The 15,347-nt window shown below is 51.2% G+C and overlaps 1 protein-coding gene across 2 annotated transcripts in view; it reads right to left on the reverse strand.

Annotated features, from left to right (window-relative positions):
* The window catches only part of PRDM11 (PR/SET domain 11), a 44,363-nt gene that overhangs the window by 4,412 nt on the left and 24,604 nt on the right, over window positions 1–15,347 (reverse strand). The window contains exons 5-6 of one of the 2 annotated variants that reach the window (XM_054725158.1): window positions 14,258–14,679; window positions 9,164–11,336 (exon numbers count right to left, since the gene is read on the reverse strand). In XM_054725158.1, coding sequence (XP_054581133.1) covers window positions 10,771–11,336; window positions 14,258–14,679 — 988 coding nt within the window. In that variant the 3' untranslated portion in view covers window positions 9,164–10,770. Of the gene's footprint in view, window positions 1–3,341; window positions 3,530–9,163; window positions 11,337–14,257; window positions 14,680–15,347 lie in introns of those variants that run through there. The other variant, XM_028153582.2, reaches the window with a different exon arrangement.

Genomic DNA, 15,347 nt, shown 5'->3' on the forward strand with positions numbered 1-15,347 from the left:
AGTCAGAAAACCAGCAGTATGTGAGAAAGCGTGCCGACTGAGACAGGACGACAACGCAAGATGGGCCACCTTCAGTGGCTGCAGCTCCAAGCTGGCAGCCTCCAGCAAGGTAAAGAACAACGTGGCCACACTGACCCAAAGCATTCTCAAAATATAGCTGTTTCCTTACCTGGCAATACAAACAATGCTTCCTTTTCTATTTCTTCCTATCATGTACATGACTTAACAAAACCTTGGTGAGCTCCCCAACAATGAATTATTTTAGCCAGATTTTCACAATGGCTGGCACAGTTTCATAAACTGCTCAGAAGTATGAACACTACCTGGGAGGGTGGGGGGGCAGTGCTAAGTGGGGAGTCCTCAGAAGATCATGACAGCAGCCTGTGGAGCTAGGACATCTTAAAGGCTTCCTAGACCAGGGGCAGGCCCTGGGAGATGTGACTGAGCAAAGACTTAACCTACTCATATGTTGTAATTAGGCTGCTGATAGCTGCATTTTCGAAAGACCTCTGAGGGAAGGCCAAAGGATCTCTGTGCAAACCAGAGCCACACTGTGGCCAAGCCTCGGCTTCCCACAGCCGGCATGGGGTGTTGTGCCCTGGCCCATGTGTGACTCCAGATTTCCTACAGGTAACAGCACAAAAGCAAGTAACCTATTCAGGAAGCTCCTTTCCTGTCCTCACGTGACTACTTAGGGCATGATCTCACCTCCAAGGCTCCTGATACTCAGGCGCTCCCCACAGCCTGCATTTCTGTAACAGCTGAGGGACAGAAAGCATGACGATGAAGAGAAGTTTTTAAAAATGCAATATGTTTGTGCAGATTATATATGACCCTTGCTCATTCAGAATCTCTAAACGACAAGGCCACCCTTCCTGTTTCTCGTGGACCGATCAGGCAGCAAACAGCTGAGGATGTCTGAAGGTCAAGTCTACTCATCACCAGGAATTCCTCATGCTACTCCGCTCAGAGAAAAGCTCATTCAAATGTGCTAAGATGAGCAGGAGGCCTCTTTGGACTAAAGGTTCCTGTGGGTCAAAAAAGACCTTCAAGCATCATGAAATTGATTCTAACACCTCCATAAAACATGGGAAAAACACCATGACGCAAATCAATGACTCAAAGTCAATCAACTAACATGAATTCTTTAAATACATATATTAGATGCTCCTATTCTTAAAAGATAACCACAAAGAAATAATGTCTATGTTCTTCAGGAAGCAGTTCTTGGCACCAACTAATGTCCCTCTTTGATAAGAACTAATAATCCATGCTCTGGCCTTTATAAAGGCTCCAGCCTCCAATTACAAAGAAGCCTTCTTCCAAGTAAGACCTTAAGGGATTGAGCATGCGGGATCCCCATTCCAGAGCAGGACTTGCATACAGATCTAAGACACCGCTACCCATTTCCAGCGTCTGCCAAAGCTATAGGTTACAGAGACACAACATCTAAAGGCCACTGAGATCCACAACTGCTCACAAGGACTTCAGGACCTACCTCCTGCCTTGGCCCTGCCCCACAGTGGCTTTCCGTTTCCTCCCCGTTTCCTACTTCTCAGCCTGGCCAGGAAGAGATATTCCCTCCTCCTGTATCTTCACATGTCTAGGTGTATCTCATGTCGAGTCTGTCTGCCAGGCTCCTCTGAACCACCCCTGAAAGCTCACTCCCTTGTGTGAGCATTCCCCTGGGGTCTCAGGGCTCTCTGAGGATGATGCAGCTTTGGAGAAGACCCTGGGGGGAAGGGACATGACAAATCCAGAAGAATTCAAAAAGATTATGGCCAAAGGATGGAACCTGTGTCCTTAGACATGACTTCTCTTGATTTTCTCCTCTTTGGTGGTATGATTCTTTTGGAGACTTCTTGGTTGTCTTCATTCATTTCTTCTTTTATCCATTCAACAAAGATTGAGCACCTACTATGTATCAGATGCTTTTACACGAGGCACCTCCAGAGGTCAACTGGAAACCATGGCGATCTCATCATGGAAAAAATGCCTTACCAGCTGAAATCAGCATGTGCCCAATCCCCAGATCCGAAGAAGACAAGAGATGAGTATGTCTAGTGGGTCTCTTCTCACTGCCCATCCAATCACCAGATACCTTTTACCAAGTCAGGCAGCCGCTGGGCACTCAATGTCCATAATCTGCTTTGTTTTTAAAGGTCGCTTAATTTCAGTGGGCCACTCCTACCCCCTCTCATCTTCTCTACTCATATTCCAAATGGAGCTTTATTTCCAAAAAGTAGGTTGGTCAGGGATATGATATAGTGGGGCCTGGGGATAGCCTTGGTTCCTGGGACCAAGTGGACTCTGGGTCTTTGAAGGTATGGTTTTAGTGCAAGGCGGTCCCATGGAAAGAAGGATCTGGACTCACCAGTTTGCCCTCGCCAAGCTGAGGGTGGAGTAAAGAGGCAAAGGGCTAGGGACTGGGAGTATTTTAAGCCATTTTCAAATGACTCATTTAAATGGAGCCCGGATGGACATCTCACCCACTAGGCCACCGTCCACACCTAAGGTCACCTCCCTCCAACCTTCTTGTTCTAATAGACACTGTTCTTTCACAACATAGCGTTAGGACCTCTGGGAATGAGACCAGGAGGAAGCAGGAGGGAACTAGTTTTGCCTGGCAGTTCATATAGCATTATAGGTTAGGGCTCAGACCCTCAAGTCTAACAGATATAGAAACCCAGCTCTGCCCTTCCTAGCCATACGGCCCTGGGTGAGTCACTATATTTATTTGATGCTCAGTTTTGCCATTTGTAAGATGGGGATACTAATCCACACGAATCACTAGTTTTAAAAGTCTGCAACTGAGGGCTTACAGTGGTCAAGGTAGACATTGTTCTAAATGTGTTCTAACCAGCTAATTCTCTCAGCACAGGTTCAGGTAGGCGCTCCTATTCCCCTGATTTCATGGGACATGATGGAACACATGCTTAGCACATATTAAGTCCTTAGTAAATGTTATGTATTATTGCAGCAGTGGCAGTTTATAGCATCTTTCCATCACTTTGAGGGGGGAAATAGGATTGATTTTGATTAAATGGATGTACTTTGCTTTGGAGACTTGCCTCTCTCCATGATACTCTGAAGTTTATAATAAGACATTCATATGTAATAGGGTTTCTGAGACAGTTTCTCATGGAGGGTAAGTGGTCCCCACAACACTGCCCAGAGCTGCTGCTCAGACCTGGACCATCTGTTTGTCCCCCGGGTCTCCCCATTGCTGGTGTACTGCATTTCCCATCGGTTTTCTTAGGACGCTTCTAGAGAAGCATTCTTGGCCTCCCAGGGGGCTTGGTGGCATGGGCATGACCCTCACCTAGAGGATGGGCACTCACCTCTGGTCAGATTGCGATGGATGGTTTCCTGGGACATGCTGTGCAGGCGCTTCATATAGTCCTCACTGTACCAGACCCGCAGCCACTCCCCGGGCCGGATGTCCCGGCATGCCCGGAAGTAGATGTGCTCGCTGTGCTGAAACGCCAGAAGGTTCTGCTCCCTCTCCTCCCTGGAGATGACCACGTACCTGGGGGTGAGGAGGACAGGTGAGAATGCATGAGCCAGTCCTTGGTGAGTGCCCGCTGGTGTTGGGCAGTCACAGTGGTTAAAAATCCACCAGCATGTGGACTTATGCAAAAGTCTACAGGGCAGCTGCCCTCCCGAGGAAAGGAATGCCAGCTAGAGCCCATCCCTTATCTCAGTGTCACTGTTTTATGTGACCTTGAGGAAGTCTCTGAAACTTTAAAATTTTCATTTTCTGAGACTGGATGTGACACCTACCCTGCCTTCCTCCCAGGTTCTTCTAAATATAAGATTCAACACCAGATAAAAAGGTGATTGAAAAACTGTCAGATCACCTACTTTTCACTAACTTTTAACCACAGGGGTCCCCCAAAACCTGCAGGTCTCTGATGGTGGTAAGAGTGGGTCCTTGAACAGTTTTCAGTATTTCACAAAATCTAGCAGAAATAACTCATGAGACAAGGGTGCCCAAGAGATCAATTAATAAACGCTAAAGATCAAAATCTTTAAAAATGGGGACAGTGGGGACAGAAGAGGAAAGACTAGTAACTACTGGTTAATTGAAGTTATTTTAAGGTAAGGAAACTGAGGCTCAGAGAGGCTAAGTGACTTGCCTAAGGTCAAACAGCTAATAAATAGAGATGGAGCCGTGAGGTCTATTCCCACGAGAACTCATGGCTCCTATGTGGGCAGGTAAAGCACCCACTCAGCAAGCCCAGATAACCTTTAAAGCTCTGCCAAACCCTCAGAATCTATGGTCCTCACCCATCCTCCCTGAACTGATAGTTCTAACAGCCAACCTGCGACCTCACTCACCTCCAAAAGGTAAGATGACACATCTGCAGAGAGGCGGACATGTACAGACCAAAAGGGCAAGAGGAAATTGTTTGGAGTTTGAGGGTTCTGGGTTGCACCAGTGTCTAGGAAATTTGTAGTAAAAAATAAACTTTTCCCCCCTTAAGTTATGATGATTTGTCTCAAAAGCCAGGGAAGAAACCAAAGTCTGTCTAACTGACACGATCCAAAGAATTATATATTTGGGGCAATCCAGGAAACAATGATTCACAGAAAAAAATCCAAATGGAAAACAAACGCATGAAGACTATTCAGCATCAGTAATAAGAAAGGCAGAGTAGCACATTGTCTCATTGGCACAGATTTTTGTTTCATTAATCCTCACCCAAAGATACTCTTCCATTTCTTTTAGATAGAGTTGAAGGGAGAGAGGGAGAAGAAGAGGGACGTTATGTGAAAGAGACACATGGATTGGTTGACTCCCACATGCACCCTGACTGGACCCTTTGGTGCACAGGCCAACGCTCCAACCACTGAGCACACTGTCCAGGGCAGCACACATGTTTTTCTTAATGATAATATCTGTATTGGTAAAGGTGGCAAGGAAAGTGTCTATACTAATGGTGGTGAATAAACTAGTACACCCTTTGGGAAACAATTGTCAATATGGACTCAATAAGAATTTGTACCCCTATGTTCACAGCAGCACTATTCACAACAGTCAAAAGGTGGAAGCAGCCCAAGTGTCGATTAATGGATGAATTAGATTAAAAAATGTGATTATACACACATGAAGTATTATTCAGCCATAAAAAGGAAGATATATGCTAAGTGGAGATATATGCTACATGAGGTACACGCTAAGTGAAATAAGCCAGTCTCAAAACAGCAAATACTGTATGATTCCATTCATATGAGTGGTCAAATTCATAGGGGCAGAAGGTAGAATGATGGTTGCTGGGAGCTAGGGAGCAGGGGCTTAGGGGGGTAGGTAGTGGGGGCTTAGTGTTTAATGGGTATAGAGTTTCCTCCTGGGAAGATGGAAAGAGCTCTGGAGATGGATGGTGGTGATGGTTGCACAACAATGGGAATGTACTTAATGCCAATGAGCTGGACACTTAAAAATGGTTAAAATGGTAGAGTTTGTTATGTGTATTTTGTCAAAAATTTTGAAAAGTTAAAAAAAAGAACAGTAACATGCAGACCATATATGCAAACTGCATCCCACCAAGCTGTCTATGTATTGTTTACAATAGTGCAAAAGCAAAAACATCCAAATGTCTAATACTAGAGAAATGATTTAATAAACCATGGTGTATTCATATAATGGAATGTTACTCATCTGGAGAGAAATCTTTTCGAAAGGTCTTTTATGACATGGGAAATGGTCCTCATACAATGGAGAGTGAGCAATAAGTGGGTCCGAAAGCTATTTACTCAATGGTTCCAGCATGCTTTGAAAACAAGCCCCAGTAAACCTGAAGGAAATATACCAAAGTTTTAAGGGTGATGATCCATTATAGGTGGATCTACTTCTTTGTAATTTTCTGTACTTTCCAAGTCTTCCTCAGTAAGCTATTATTACTCCCACCCCCTAAAAACAGAGATGATGTACAAGAATGCCAATGCCAGTGTGGGTGGCAGGGGTGGCAATTGTGGCGGCCAGCAGCATTGCGGATCTACATTCGCGATGCCCGGGCATAGCACCCTTTGAGTCCATCCAGCCCTTTCCCATCTGGACAGTCCTCTGAGCACTCTGCTCTGCTCAGCCCTGGAGGACGCTGTGACCTGATGAGGGGGACCACTCAGGCCCAGGAACCAACCCACTGTGGCAACAGGATGTCACACAGACCCCAGGAGGGTGGGGAAGAGGACACCAGCTTTGGCTGCCTCACCCATTTGAGAGAAGCGAGTCAGAGTTCCACCGGGAGGGTGTGCAGTGTGCAGGATTTATGGCGCTTAGATCCCAGAACTTGCTTTTGTCTGGGATCTTAGCCTCAACGCATCTGTGTTCTCATCAACATCCAACATGAGCGTGGGTCTCCCTGAACTGTGGAGACCACACCATGACCTCCGTGACACCCAGCCATGTCATTATTAACAAAGATTTCAGGGAAAAGAGAAATCTTTCCAGATTCATCCTTCCCAGTCTCAACTCTCCAATTGCAGGAGTCTACTTTCCCCCATATCTGAGATGTCTTCTGAGTATGCAAAATATTTTCCAGTCCCCAATTTAACATGAGTCTTGAAGTTGAAATCCAAAATTAATCAGCCTTGCGGTTAGCATGGAACAGAACTGAGGTAGACCCAAATTTTCCTCCTCTCGGATACAGAAGGCAAACCATTCATGCACCTTTTTCCTCACAGGAATCACTCGCATCACAGAGCAGAGGAAAGAATACAGTCTCTCTTTTCAGTTTCTAAATAGCCAGCGAGCCCTAAAGACTGGAATTATTTTTCCCTGCACCCAACTTTAAGAGAAAAAGAGATGAAGGCCACCTAAGTAGCAGGGATTTCTTCTAAAGAGCAACTTCTGAAGTCAGAACACTTAGAAAAATTCAAGTCCATTTCTCTTTGCACCTCCTGGTGTTCTCCTACCCAACAACAACAAAAAAATCAATATTTAGGAAGAGAACCCTAAATCTTTGTATCGATCACAATGTGGCTTCAAAGACAGATGAGAATTTGTTCAGCATCTGGTTGCATTTGGTTGTTTTGAAACTCAGCATTCGAAATATGATCTATAAACTAGAGGCCTGGTGCACAAAATTCATGCAAGGGGTTTGGCCCTGGCAGCCCTGGCTTCATCCGGACAGTCGCCCGGACCGTTGTTCTGCTGTTTGGTCTAATTAGCATATTAGCTCTTTATTATATAGGATAACAACTCTTAGTGAATCATAACAACTCATTCCCCTGAGATGTTTACGCTATATGATTTCTGAGGTCAAGCTAAGTGGAGCCAGCTAAGTCTCAACATCAATCACGGTATCTCAATCAGGTCTCGCCCTTTCAAGTATTTCACAGTAACACCCGATGGCTTGATCCACTCCCAGAACCTTCCTGTCCCCACACAATCCCTTTGTGTAGAACCTTGCCTGTCCCATTCCATGGCCACAGGTGAGCAAGAGCCCTCCAGGCAGTGAAAATCTATTTGTTGAGCCTCCAGGTCACCACCTTATTGGAAAGAAGGCACAGAGTATGTCAGGAGTGGGTGGGAAATGCCTAACAGACCATTCTGCAGATGTTAGTGCTCATTTGATAGCTTTCAAATAAAAGCCAATGAGTTGGGGACCTTAGAAGCAATCAAGGGGGTGGGTGGTATTGGGGGGTGTGTGTTTTGGACTAAATCTTTCATGATGAGAATGGATTGTTTGTATTCCAACCTCCTCACTGACTTTGGGTACAGGATAGATGGGCACTAAGTCCACACTTCTCAGACCTCCCTCGCTGTGTTTTATTAAGGGCACTACATTTTCTAGCTGGGTCAGGAAACCACCAGGTCTAACTCAAGAGGGAAAATAACCCACAGGGTATCCATTGTGTTGGAAAAGACAGATGAGGGCCAGGCTCAGACACTCCTGCTCAGTGGGTATGTCTCCGATGGCGAGGAAGCTGCACTGGTCACGGAGGCAGACATGGGAAAAGAATAACCAAGGAGAGGCTGGACTCTGTGTTCCTATGTGCATTTAGGTCTCTGGGCTGGGAGGGTCTTTGGATCATGCATTCACTACCAGATAGATGGTCACTCGGTCTCTGACAAAACATCCCTCTACCCCTGGCCAGCCCTTGGCATGGCTGGAAGCCTTGGACTCTTAGAAGCTGAAATCGACTGCCCACTCGTTTCCGTCTCACTTTCCTGTTTTGACATGCTAGTCCCACAGTCCCCTCTGAAGCCAAGAAAAAGAAACTGGAAAAGTATCCATTGAAAGTTGACCCGTCTTTTAATCTCTCTGTCCCCTCTGCCTCCAACTTGACCCTTTCCCTCCTCAGGACTAGAAGGAGAGGCATCTGTCACTGCTTAGTACCTTGACCTTGGTGGGAAAGACCCCAGGCATCTTTCACAGCATCTTTGCATCTCCTGGAAATCAGGTTATTTGATTTCATGGCCATGCATTTTGGCCAAGAATGGCAAAGAATGGCCTAGATTCCAATGGAACCTTCCAGAAACAGGATGCATCCTTGGTCAGGACCTGGGGGTTTTCTGCTTGGGAGAATCTCTCTGTGTAATTGGCACTAAGCCAAGGCAATACATTTCAAGAGGCCCCTGCCCTGCTGAGGAGACCCCCCAGAGGAGCCAGAGGAAGCCAAATCACTCCTTTGAAAAGCCTCACATCTAGGTGGGCAGGGCCTTGCTTGTGACAGACAGATCCCAGATCCCGGGATGAGTGGGGAGGTATCCAAACAGAGCTCATGCCTTAGGATGGTGCCTGGGCTCCAGGGCAAATGGACAGCCCCTGACCCTTCTGGAGTCTCTGGCCGGAAATGGTGTTGTTTTTCCAGAACCACTAACTTACTTTGGGGGAACAAATGGTAAAATTCATTTAGCAACATCTCACTTTTGATGTGCATAGAAATTAAATATAGCTGAACAGTTTCATATGTGGATGCTTTGCCTCCCTCAGCCCTTCAGTTCCTTTCCTTCCCTCCGAGGGCCTCATGTGGTTGTGAATACGGGGCATCTGAGAGCAGTGGGACCTGGGAAATGCCAGGGGCACCTGAGCCTTCTCACCAGCATGCTTTCCCTTGGTCATCTAACCTCTGCTTTGGGGGCCTTGAGGTTTGCACAGGAAGCGAAGAAAGAGAATACACACCAAAGAAAAAATCCTGGAGCCTGGGTGTGTTCCAAGTGTGAGATCAATTTCTTTTTATTGCCATCTTAACAAAAATACTTGGGAAGGCAATCTTTGATTCCAGAATCGGAGGGCAGGGCAATGCCAGGCAATAATCAAGCCACTGGGCTATTACAGGGGAGTGTTCGTTCAGTTTGGGGAAACAGGAACCCCAAAAGAACCAGAGAATGGGGAGATGGAGCCAAGGCCATGAGGACAATGCAGTTGCCCTCCATTCTCCCTACAAGGGACAAAGCGTGGCCTGGGTGTAGAAGCAGCGCTCTAGGAATGGCCCGGCAGGCACTGGGCATGGCAGTCCTCCCAGCCCCACTATGGCTCTAGGGGGCAGGCATGGGAGGGTGAAGGGCTGGGGTATGAGAGTTTCTGCCAGGGTCAGTCTTAGGCCAAGGAGCAAAGAGGACATAGAGCCGAGTTGCACCCAGGTCAGAGCTAAGCTTGCATCTGCCACCCACCATGTCCCTTCCTAACTCTAAGAACCCGGCTCTCTCCTCAGACTCCAAAACAAAACATGAAGCTACAGATATGTGTAACTGATGCGTATGCAGCCCAAGCAAGCAGAGGCAAGGCATGCTGGAACCTGGAACAGACAGGAGCTCTTCTGAGCTTTGGGCTTTGGGTACTTTTAGAAGCCAGAGGAGGGGTTTCCTTCTGGATCCCAAGACTTGGGCCCTTCCTCCCCTCAGCCACCGGCGAGGTGGGTGGACTCACCTCCTAAATGCTTCTGCTGCCTCCCACTCACACCCAGGAGAGCTGAGGCAGGGGCAGGCAAAAAGCAACACCTCTCCCATCCAGATCTGGCCCACGACAGAGGAGCTGGGAACATCCACAGACCTGGCTTCCGGTCCTGCCCCCCACCAACTGCTGTGTCATTTGTCATCTATGAAATGTGGGTGATGATGGCAATCGTGAGGATAATAATACCCGACGGGGCTGCCTCTTGGCTGCCCTGAGAACCCAGAATCGCACACCTGCAGGTGCGGGAGAGGCATCCAGCGCTCTCCCTACGAACGCCAGGTCATCTTCTTCCCAACGCCACCCCGTGCTCCCCACTCCACAAACGGCAAGCACAGCAGCTGAGCACACGCACACAGGAGGGCAAGCGAAGGCCAAGGCAGGGGCGCCACCCACCAGGGTCAGAGCCCTGGGGGAGGGGAGGACAGACCCCTCCTGGAAGGGCTGGGCCCCACCCGCCCATCCTCAGGCCTCGCTTCCTTTGAAAGCCGCAGAATCATGGGGCCTGGGAGGCTGACACAGCCCTGAGGATGGAAAGCGGGGTTCCATTCAGATGCTCCCCACGTTTGTTCCCCCTTCCCTGCAGGCCTGCTGCCATGAGGCACAGACCAAGAGGAGGCTGCCCTCCGGGCCAAGCAAGCATCAAGCAGGGAGCTTTTCCTGCATCTTGAGCATCTGCCAGAGATGAGAGAGGAGGTTGAGTACATGCTCAGTCAGAGCATAGGGCGCCGACCTGCCCTCGGTGAGGAGGTGACAGTCCCCCCAAATCCTACAAGGGTCATCAGACCTGGACATAAGAGACCGGCTCCTGTCTCAAGGCCAGACACCCTTCCTCCATTGCTCTTCCTCTTAGTGCAGACTGGCCAGGCTAGAAATTGTGCTTTCTCTTCCGAGACCTGGTAGTCCGTGCAGGGGTGGGTGCTGGGGGAGCCAGTGGGGGCTCCGGTGGGGGAGCCTCGGCCTGGAGTGCAGAGCCTGTGGGAGCTGCTTCATCAGGTCCCCGCTGAGATGCCTGAACCGTATCCCGGATCTCTGTCAGCGTCTGGCACATCTGACTGACACGGCTGGTCAGCTCGGCCATGGCCTGGCTGATGACGTGCATGCTGTTTGCCATGTCCCTGTGCACAGTCACCAGGTCCTGGCAGAATTGCTGGAACATCTCAGTCTGCTGGGCGTGGGCGTGGAGGAGCTGCCAGTCAAGGCCCGTTCTGGGCGGGTTGGGGTGCGGCTGAGGGGTCCTGCAGGAGGCCTGGGCCTGGGGCGAGGGCCGAGGCAGGGTCTCTGGCTTAGGGCCCACGGTCTCAGATTGGTCTGAGGAGGAGGAGGAGCGGAGCAGGGTGGGCCTGGTCAGACGGGCCTCTTCTTCCTGGGGCTGCGGCAGGGACACCCGCATAGCCTGCCTTGAGGGCCCAGGTGTCTCCTCATCTTCATCATCTTGGGGAATAGAACAAAGAAGGGCAAACAATTACATCAGGGAGAAAGGGGGCAGCCCTGGGCTTGGATCCGCCCCCCCAAGTTACCTTAGCATCCCCCTCCCCTGTCACCACTCAGCCTAGCTCAGCACACGCCCACTGCCCGCCCACCCATAGAAAAACACCGGCTCCCCAAAGCCCTGAGGTAAGCGGGCAGGAACCCCTGGGGAGAGGTATGAGCATGAGCAGTGCCCGGCCTCCTTTCTTTCACAGGAACAGCGAGTCTAGTGCGAGAGAGCCCAGGTCAGGGGACTTGGAGACCCCGGCGTCACTGACAGCATGTCAACCTAATCACCCTCTCCATCTCTCTGTGACTCCGTTTCTGCAAAGCCAAGATAACCACTCCTCTGTTTATCTCCTCAACCACTTGCCCACCTAGCAGGGTTGTTAGGAAGACTACACAGAGAACAGACGCAAAGGTGCTTGGCAAAAATGACAGGGACACTTGCCAAAAAGTACTATGATGCCGCTCTGAGTCTCAGCCTCCATGAGGCCATTTCTGAATTGTTTGGGGCCACCTTGTGGCCTTGCTGGAATCTGCAACTTTAAGTCACGCGGGGAGCTGGGAGGGGGATATTGACAAGCTGGAGAAGGGAGGCAAAGGATGGCGCCAGAACAGACAAGCCCAGAAAGTGCCTAGCAGAAACATCTACTTCTGCAACCAGCCCTGACGTCCCGCTGGGCCGCTCCAGGCAGACTACCTGGGCAGCATACCCCTCCTGCCAGGAGTCTGAGGGCACACAGGGACCGTCAGCCAGCTGGGGAGGGGCCCAGCCCCTGCACGCACAGGCCTCGGCTTTCTTGCCATCAGGTTATAAGCTGGTTCCCGTGGCAGGAATAAAAATACACAGGCTGACCCTGCTGACAGGCACACCTGTACCTGAGGGGCTGAATTCGGAACCACTCTCAGCGGAGGTGAGGGGAGGACAGACAGACTCATCTTGCCCCTGGCCGGATGCCTCCCCCAGGGCCCCGGGGTCTCTCTTGGGCCAGCACGGTAAGAGCAGTGCCTCCCCATCTCTCTCGGTGGGACAGCAGCCATCCCCCTGGAATCGGGCCACCATTCTGCGAGGCAGGGTTGGGAGGAGCAGGCAGGGCTGAGGTGGTGCTGCCCCCTCCCTTCCAGGGCCCCTTTCCACCGAGCCCTGGCCAAGTGCTGTAACAGCTGGTCGACCGGTGGGGAAGGAGAGGAGGGGCTGGCCCAGCCTGCAGCGGAGGGTCCCGGGCCCCCTGCCCAGCCCAGTTCACATTTGGTAACCTCATTACCTTCCCTCTTGAGGAGACAGAGGGGTGAACAGGGCAGGATTTAGGCAACAAACTTAACCTTCTTTTTCTCACAATTGGGTGGAATTGTCCTGGAATTTAACAAAACACTGATACACAGGGAGCTGGCAGATCTGGGTTGGAGTCCTGGTTCTGGGGACCCCTCTGTTTCTGGAGCTCAGATGCCTCCTCATCTGGGAAACGAGGAAGTTAGACTCAATCTCCACGTTCCTTCTCAGTCCTAAAAATCTGAGTCTGAACGGCCACCTGTCAGGAGCCCCAGCCAAACAGGAAATTAGCAGATCCCAATAGCAAGGGGCCCGGGAAGGGAAGGCCAGGTCTTTGTGAACCGCCCTCCGGTGGGCCGGCCGGCTTCTCTGGAGCCTCCTGCCCTGCTCGTCTCTCAGAGGCCAGATGGCCTCCAGTTGGGACTATGAGTTGAGGGTGGAGGTGGGGGGGGGGGGGATGTGCAGTAGCAGAACTGAAGGGGGTGCAGCTCCAGCACAGAAGGGCTTCGACTGCTCCCCCTTCTGGTGAGCCCCAGCTAGAAACACACAGGGCTGACCAGGAGACACAACATCCTAGCCCCTGGAGTCAAAGTCTGTCCTGAGACACAGGAAGCAGAAGGGAGAGAGGGAAACAAGTGCTGAGGAGGGAGAAGGGGCTTGAGGGTGGTGTGGACTCAGAGGGATCCTGGGGGAGCCTCAGAGCAGGCAGCAAGAGGCAGAGGGCAGAGAGAAGTGGGAGAAGGCAGAAAATAACACAGAAATAAAGACGTTAGGAACAGACAGGAGGGAGAGAGAGAGAGAGAGTTGATCTTTCCATGGCCTGGGCCCTGAAGACTTGGCTGGCTTCCTCTCACACCCCCTCCCCCTCGCCTGCTCCACTGGGCTTCCCTGGCTCCTCTCTGTTCCTGGAACGTGCCAAGCGCCTTCCTGATGCGGGGCCTTGTACATGCTGTTCTTGCCTGTGAGGCGCTCCCCTCCCCTCTGCGCCCCACGCAGTCATCGGCCTGGTTAACTCTTGCTCACCCTTTGCATCTCAGTGCACTGTCTCCCCTGGGAGCCCTCCCCAGCCCCTGGTGGAGAGCCTGTTCCACCCCGCTTACTCTCAGACAGGCTGCTACATCATTTGCAGGGCCAAGTGCAACATGAAAACGTGGGGCGCCGTGTTCAAAAACTATTACGAGTTTTGGGAAGGGAACAGCAGAGCGTTTAACCCGGCTCGGAGCTCTGGTTACAAGTGATGGCAAGGGTCATGCACCCGTGAAGTCAGCCCTCGGGACTCCTTGTACTGGTCCCTCGTTCCCTCATTACAAATTTCCTTGCCCGATTATTTACTTAACGTTTGTCTATTCCCACGAGTCTAGGAACTCCCTGAGAGCAGGGCCGGTGTAGATTTTATACACAACTCCTGGCGCAGCGTTCAGGAAATATTCTAGAATGAATGAACGGAAAGGGGTGGAGAAGACGGAGTGGGACGAGGAGGGAAGAATGGAAAGATGGGCAAATCGGAGGGGGACAGAAGAGAGGAGGCATAGGCAAGTGAGTGGGAAACGGCCAAGGAGGAGGCTAGGGAGCAGGCGGGAGGAGCCTGGGGAGGGGAGACGGTGGTACTCACAGCTGGTCGAAGGGCTGTCGGTGCCATCCAGTTCTGCCCTGGGGAAGCTGTGCCCGGAACGGGCCGAGAGCAGCGCTGACTCGATGGCCCGCTCGTGGGCAGTGAGCACAATGGCAGGGCCCCGGCCCCCGGCCCCGGGGCCTGACAGGGACTGCTGCATGAAGGCCAGCTTGTCCTTGGTCCTCCGTTTCATGTCATCCCATCTGTGCTTAATGTCCTTGACGGAGCGGGGGACCTGGCTCACGGAGGTGATTTTCCGAGCTATGCCTTCCCAAATCTTGTCCCTGTCGGCATGGGAGAGCCGCATGGTCTCCCTCCCAAAGAGAACGGCTTCATGGTGGGTCACCTCGGTGACCAGAATGTCCAGCTCCTCCTTGGAGAACTTGGGCTTCCGCTTACGATCGGCCAGGGGTGCCACATTCCTTGGGTGCAATATCCCACAAAGCACAATTGGGTAAATGACTGTCAACGTGGGTGGTCCTCCTCCTTCCTAATGCCGGCCCCCAGCTGGGGAGCCGGGAGGCACCTGGGCGCCCTCTCCAGCTCACCACCACTACACCCTCCTCCTACCGAGAGGTCCTGGCACTACTCCTCGGAAGGAGGGAAGCCACACGGCGCACGCAGGTGGGAGCACTGGGCTGAGCCCACCTCTGGTTCCGGGCCTTACCTCTCAGCTGTGCCGGCCAGAGCAGTCCCTCAGCCTCTCCCAGGCCCCTCTCCCTATCGGGAAGGGAATAACAACCGCACCAACCTAGGGGATTCTTCCAAGCGGGCAAAGGCACTGGGGTGTAAAAGAGCTTTAAAGCCCTGAACAGGAATAAAGGATGCCTATTGGGGCCTACTGGGGTTAGGATTAGGCCACTGCTTCTATACATGGCTTGGAGGAAGAATAATTAAACAGGGAAACTAATCACAGTGGCCTTCCATGGTGTGTGGCCTTGCTGGTGACGCTCAGAATGAGGGTACGGTCACAGAGAGCTTATTCTGTCCCATGGCTCTCTTCTCCGTCCCCTGCACCCAAGTCCCCACCAGGTCCCGACGCCCCTCCCACGGGAGCGCTGGCTGGCAGCTGCTCCTTCTGGATGTAGGC

The sequence above is a fragment of the Eptesicus fuscus genome, chromosome 13 (assembly GCF_027574615.1).
Source record: "Eptesicus fuscus isolate TK198812 chromosome 13, DD_ASM_mEF_20220401, whole genome shotgun sequence".
Taxonomy (NCBI): domain Eukaryota; kingdom Metazoa; phylum Chordata; class Mammalia; order Chiroptera; family Vespertilionidae; genus Eptesicus; species Eptesicus fuscus.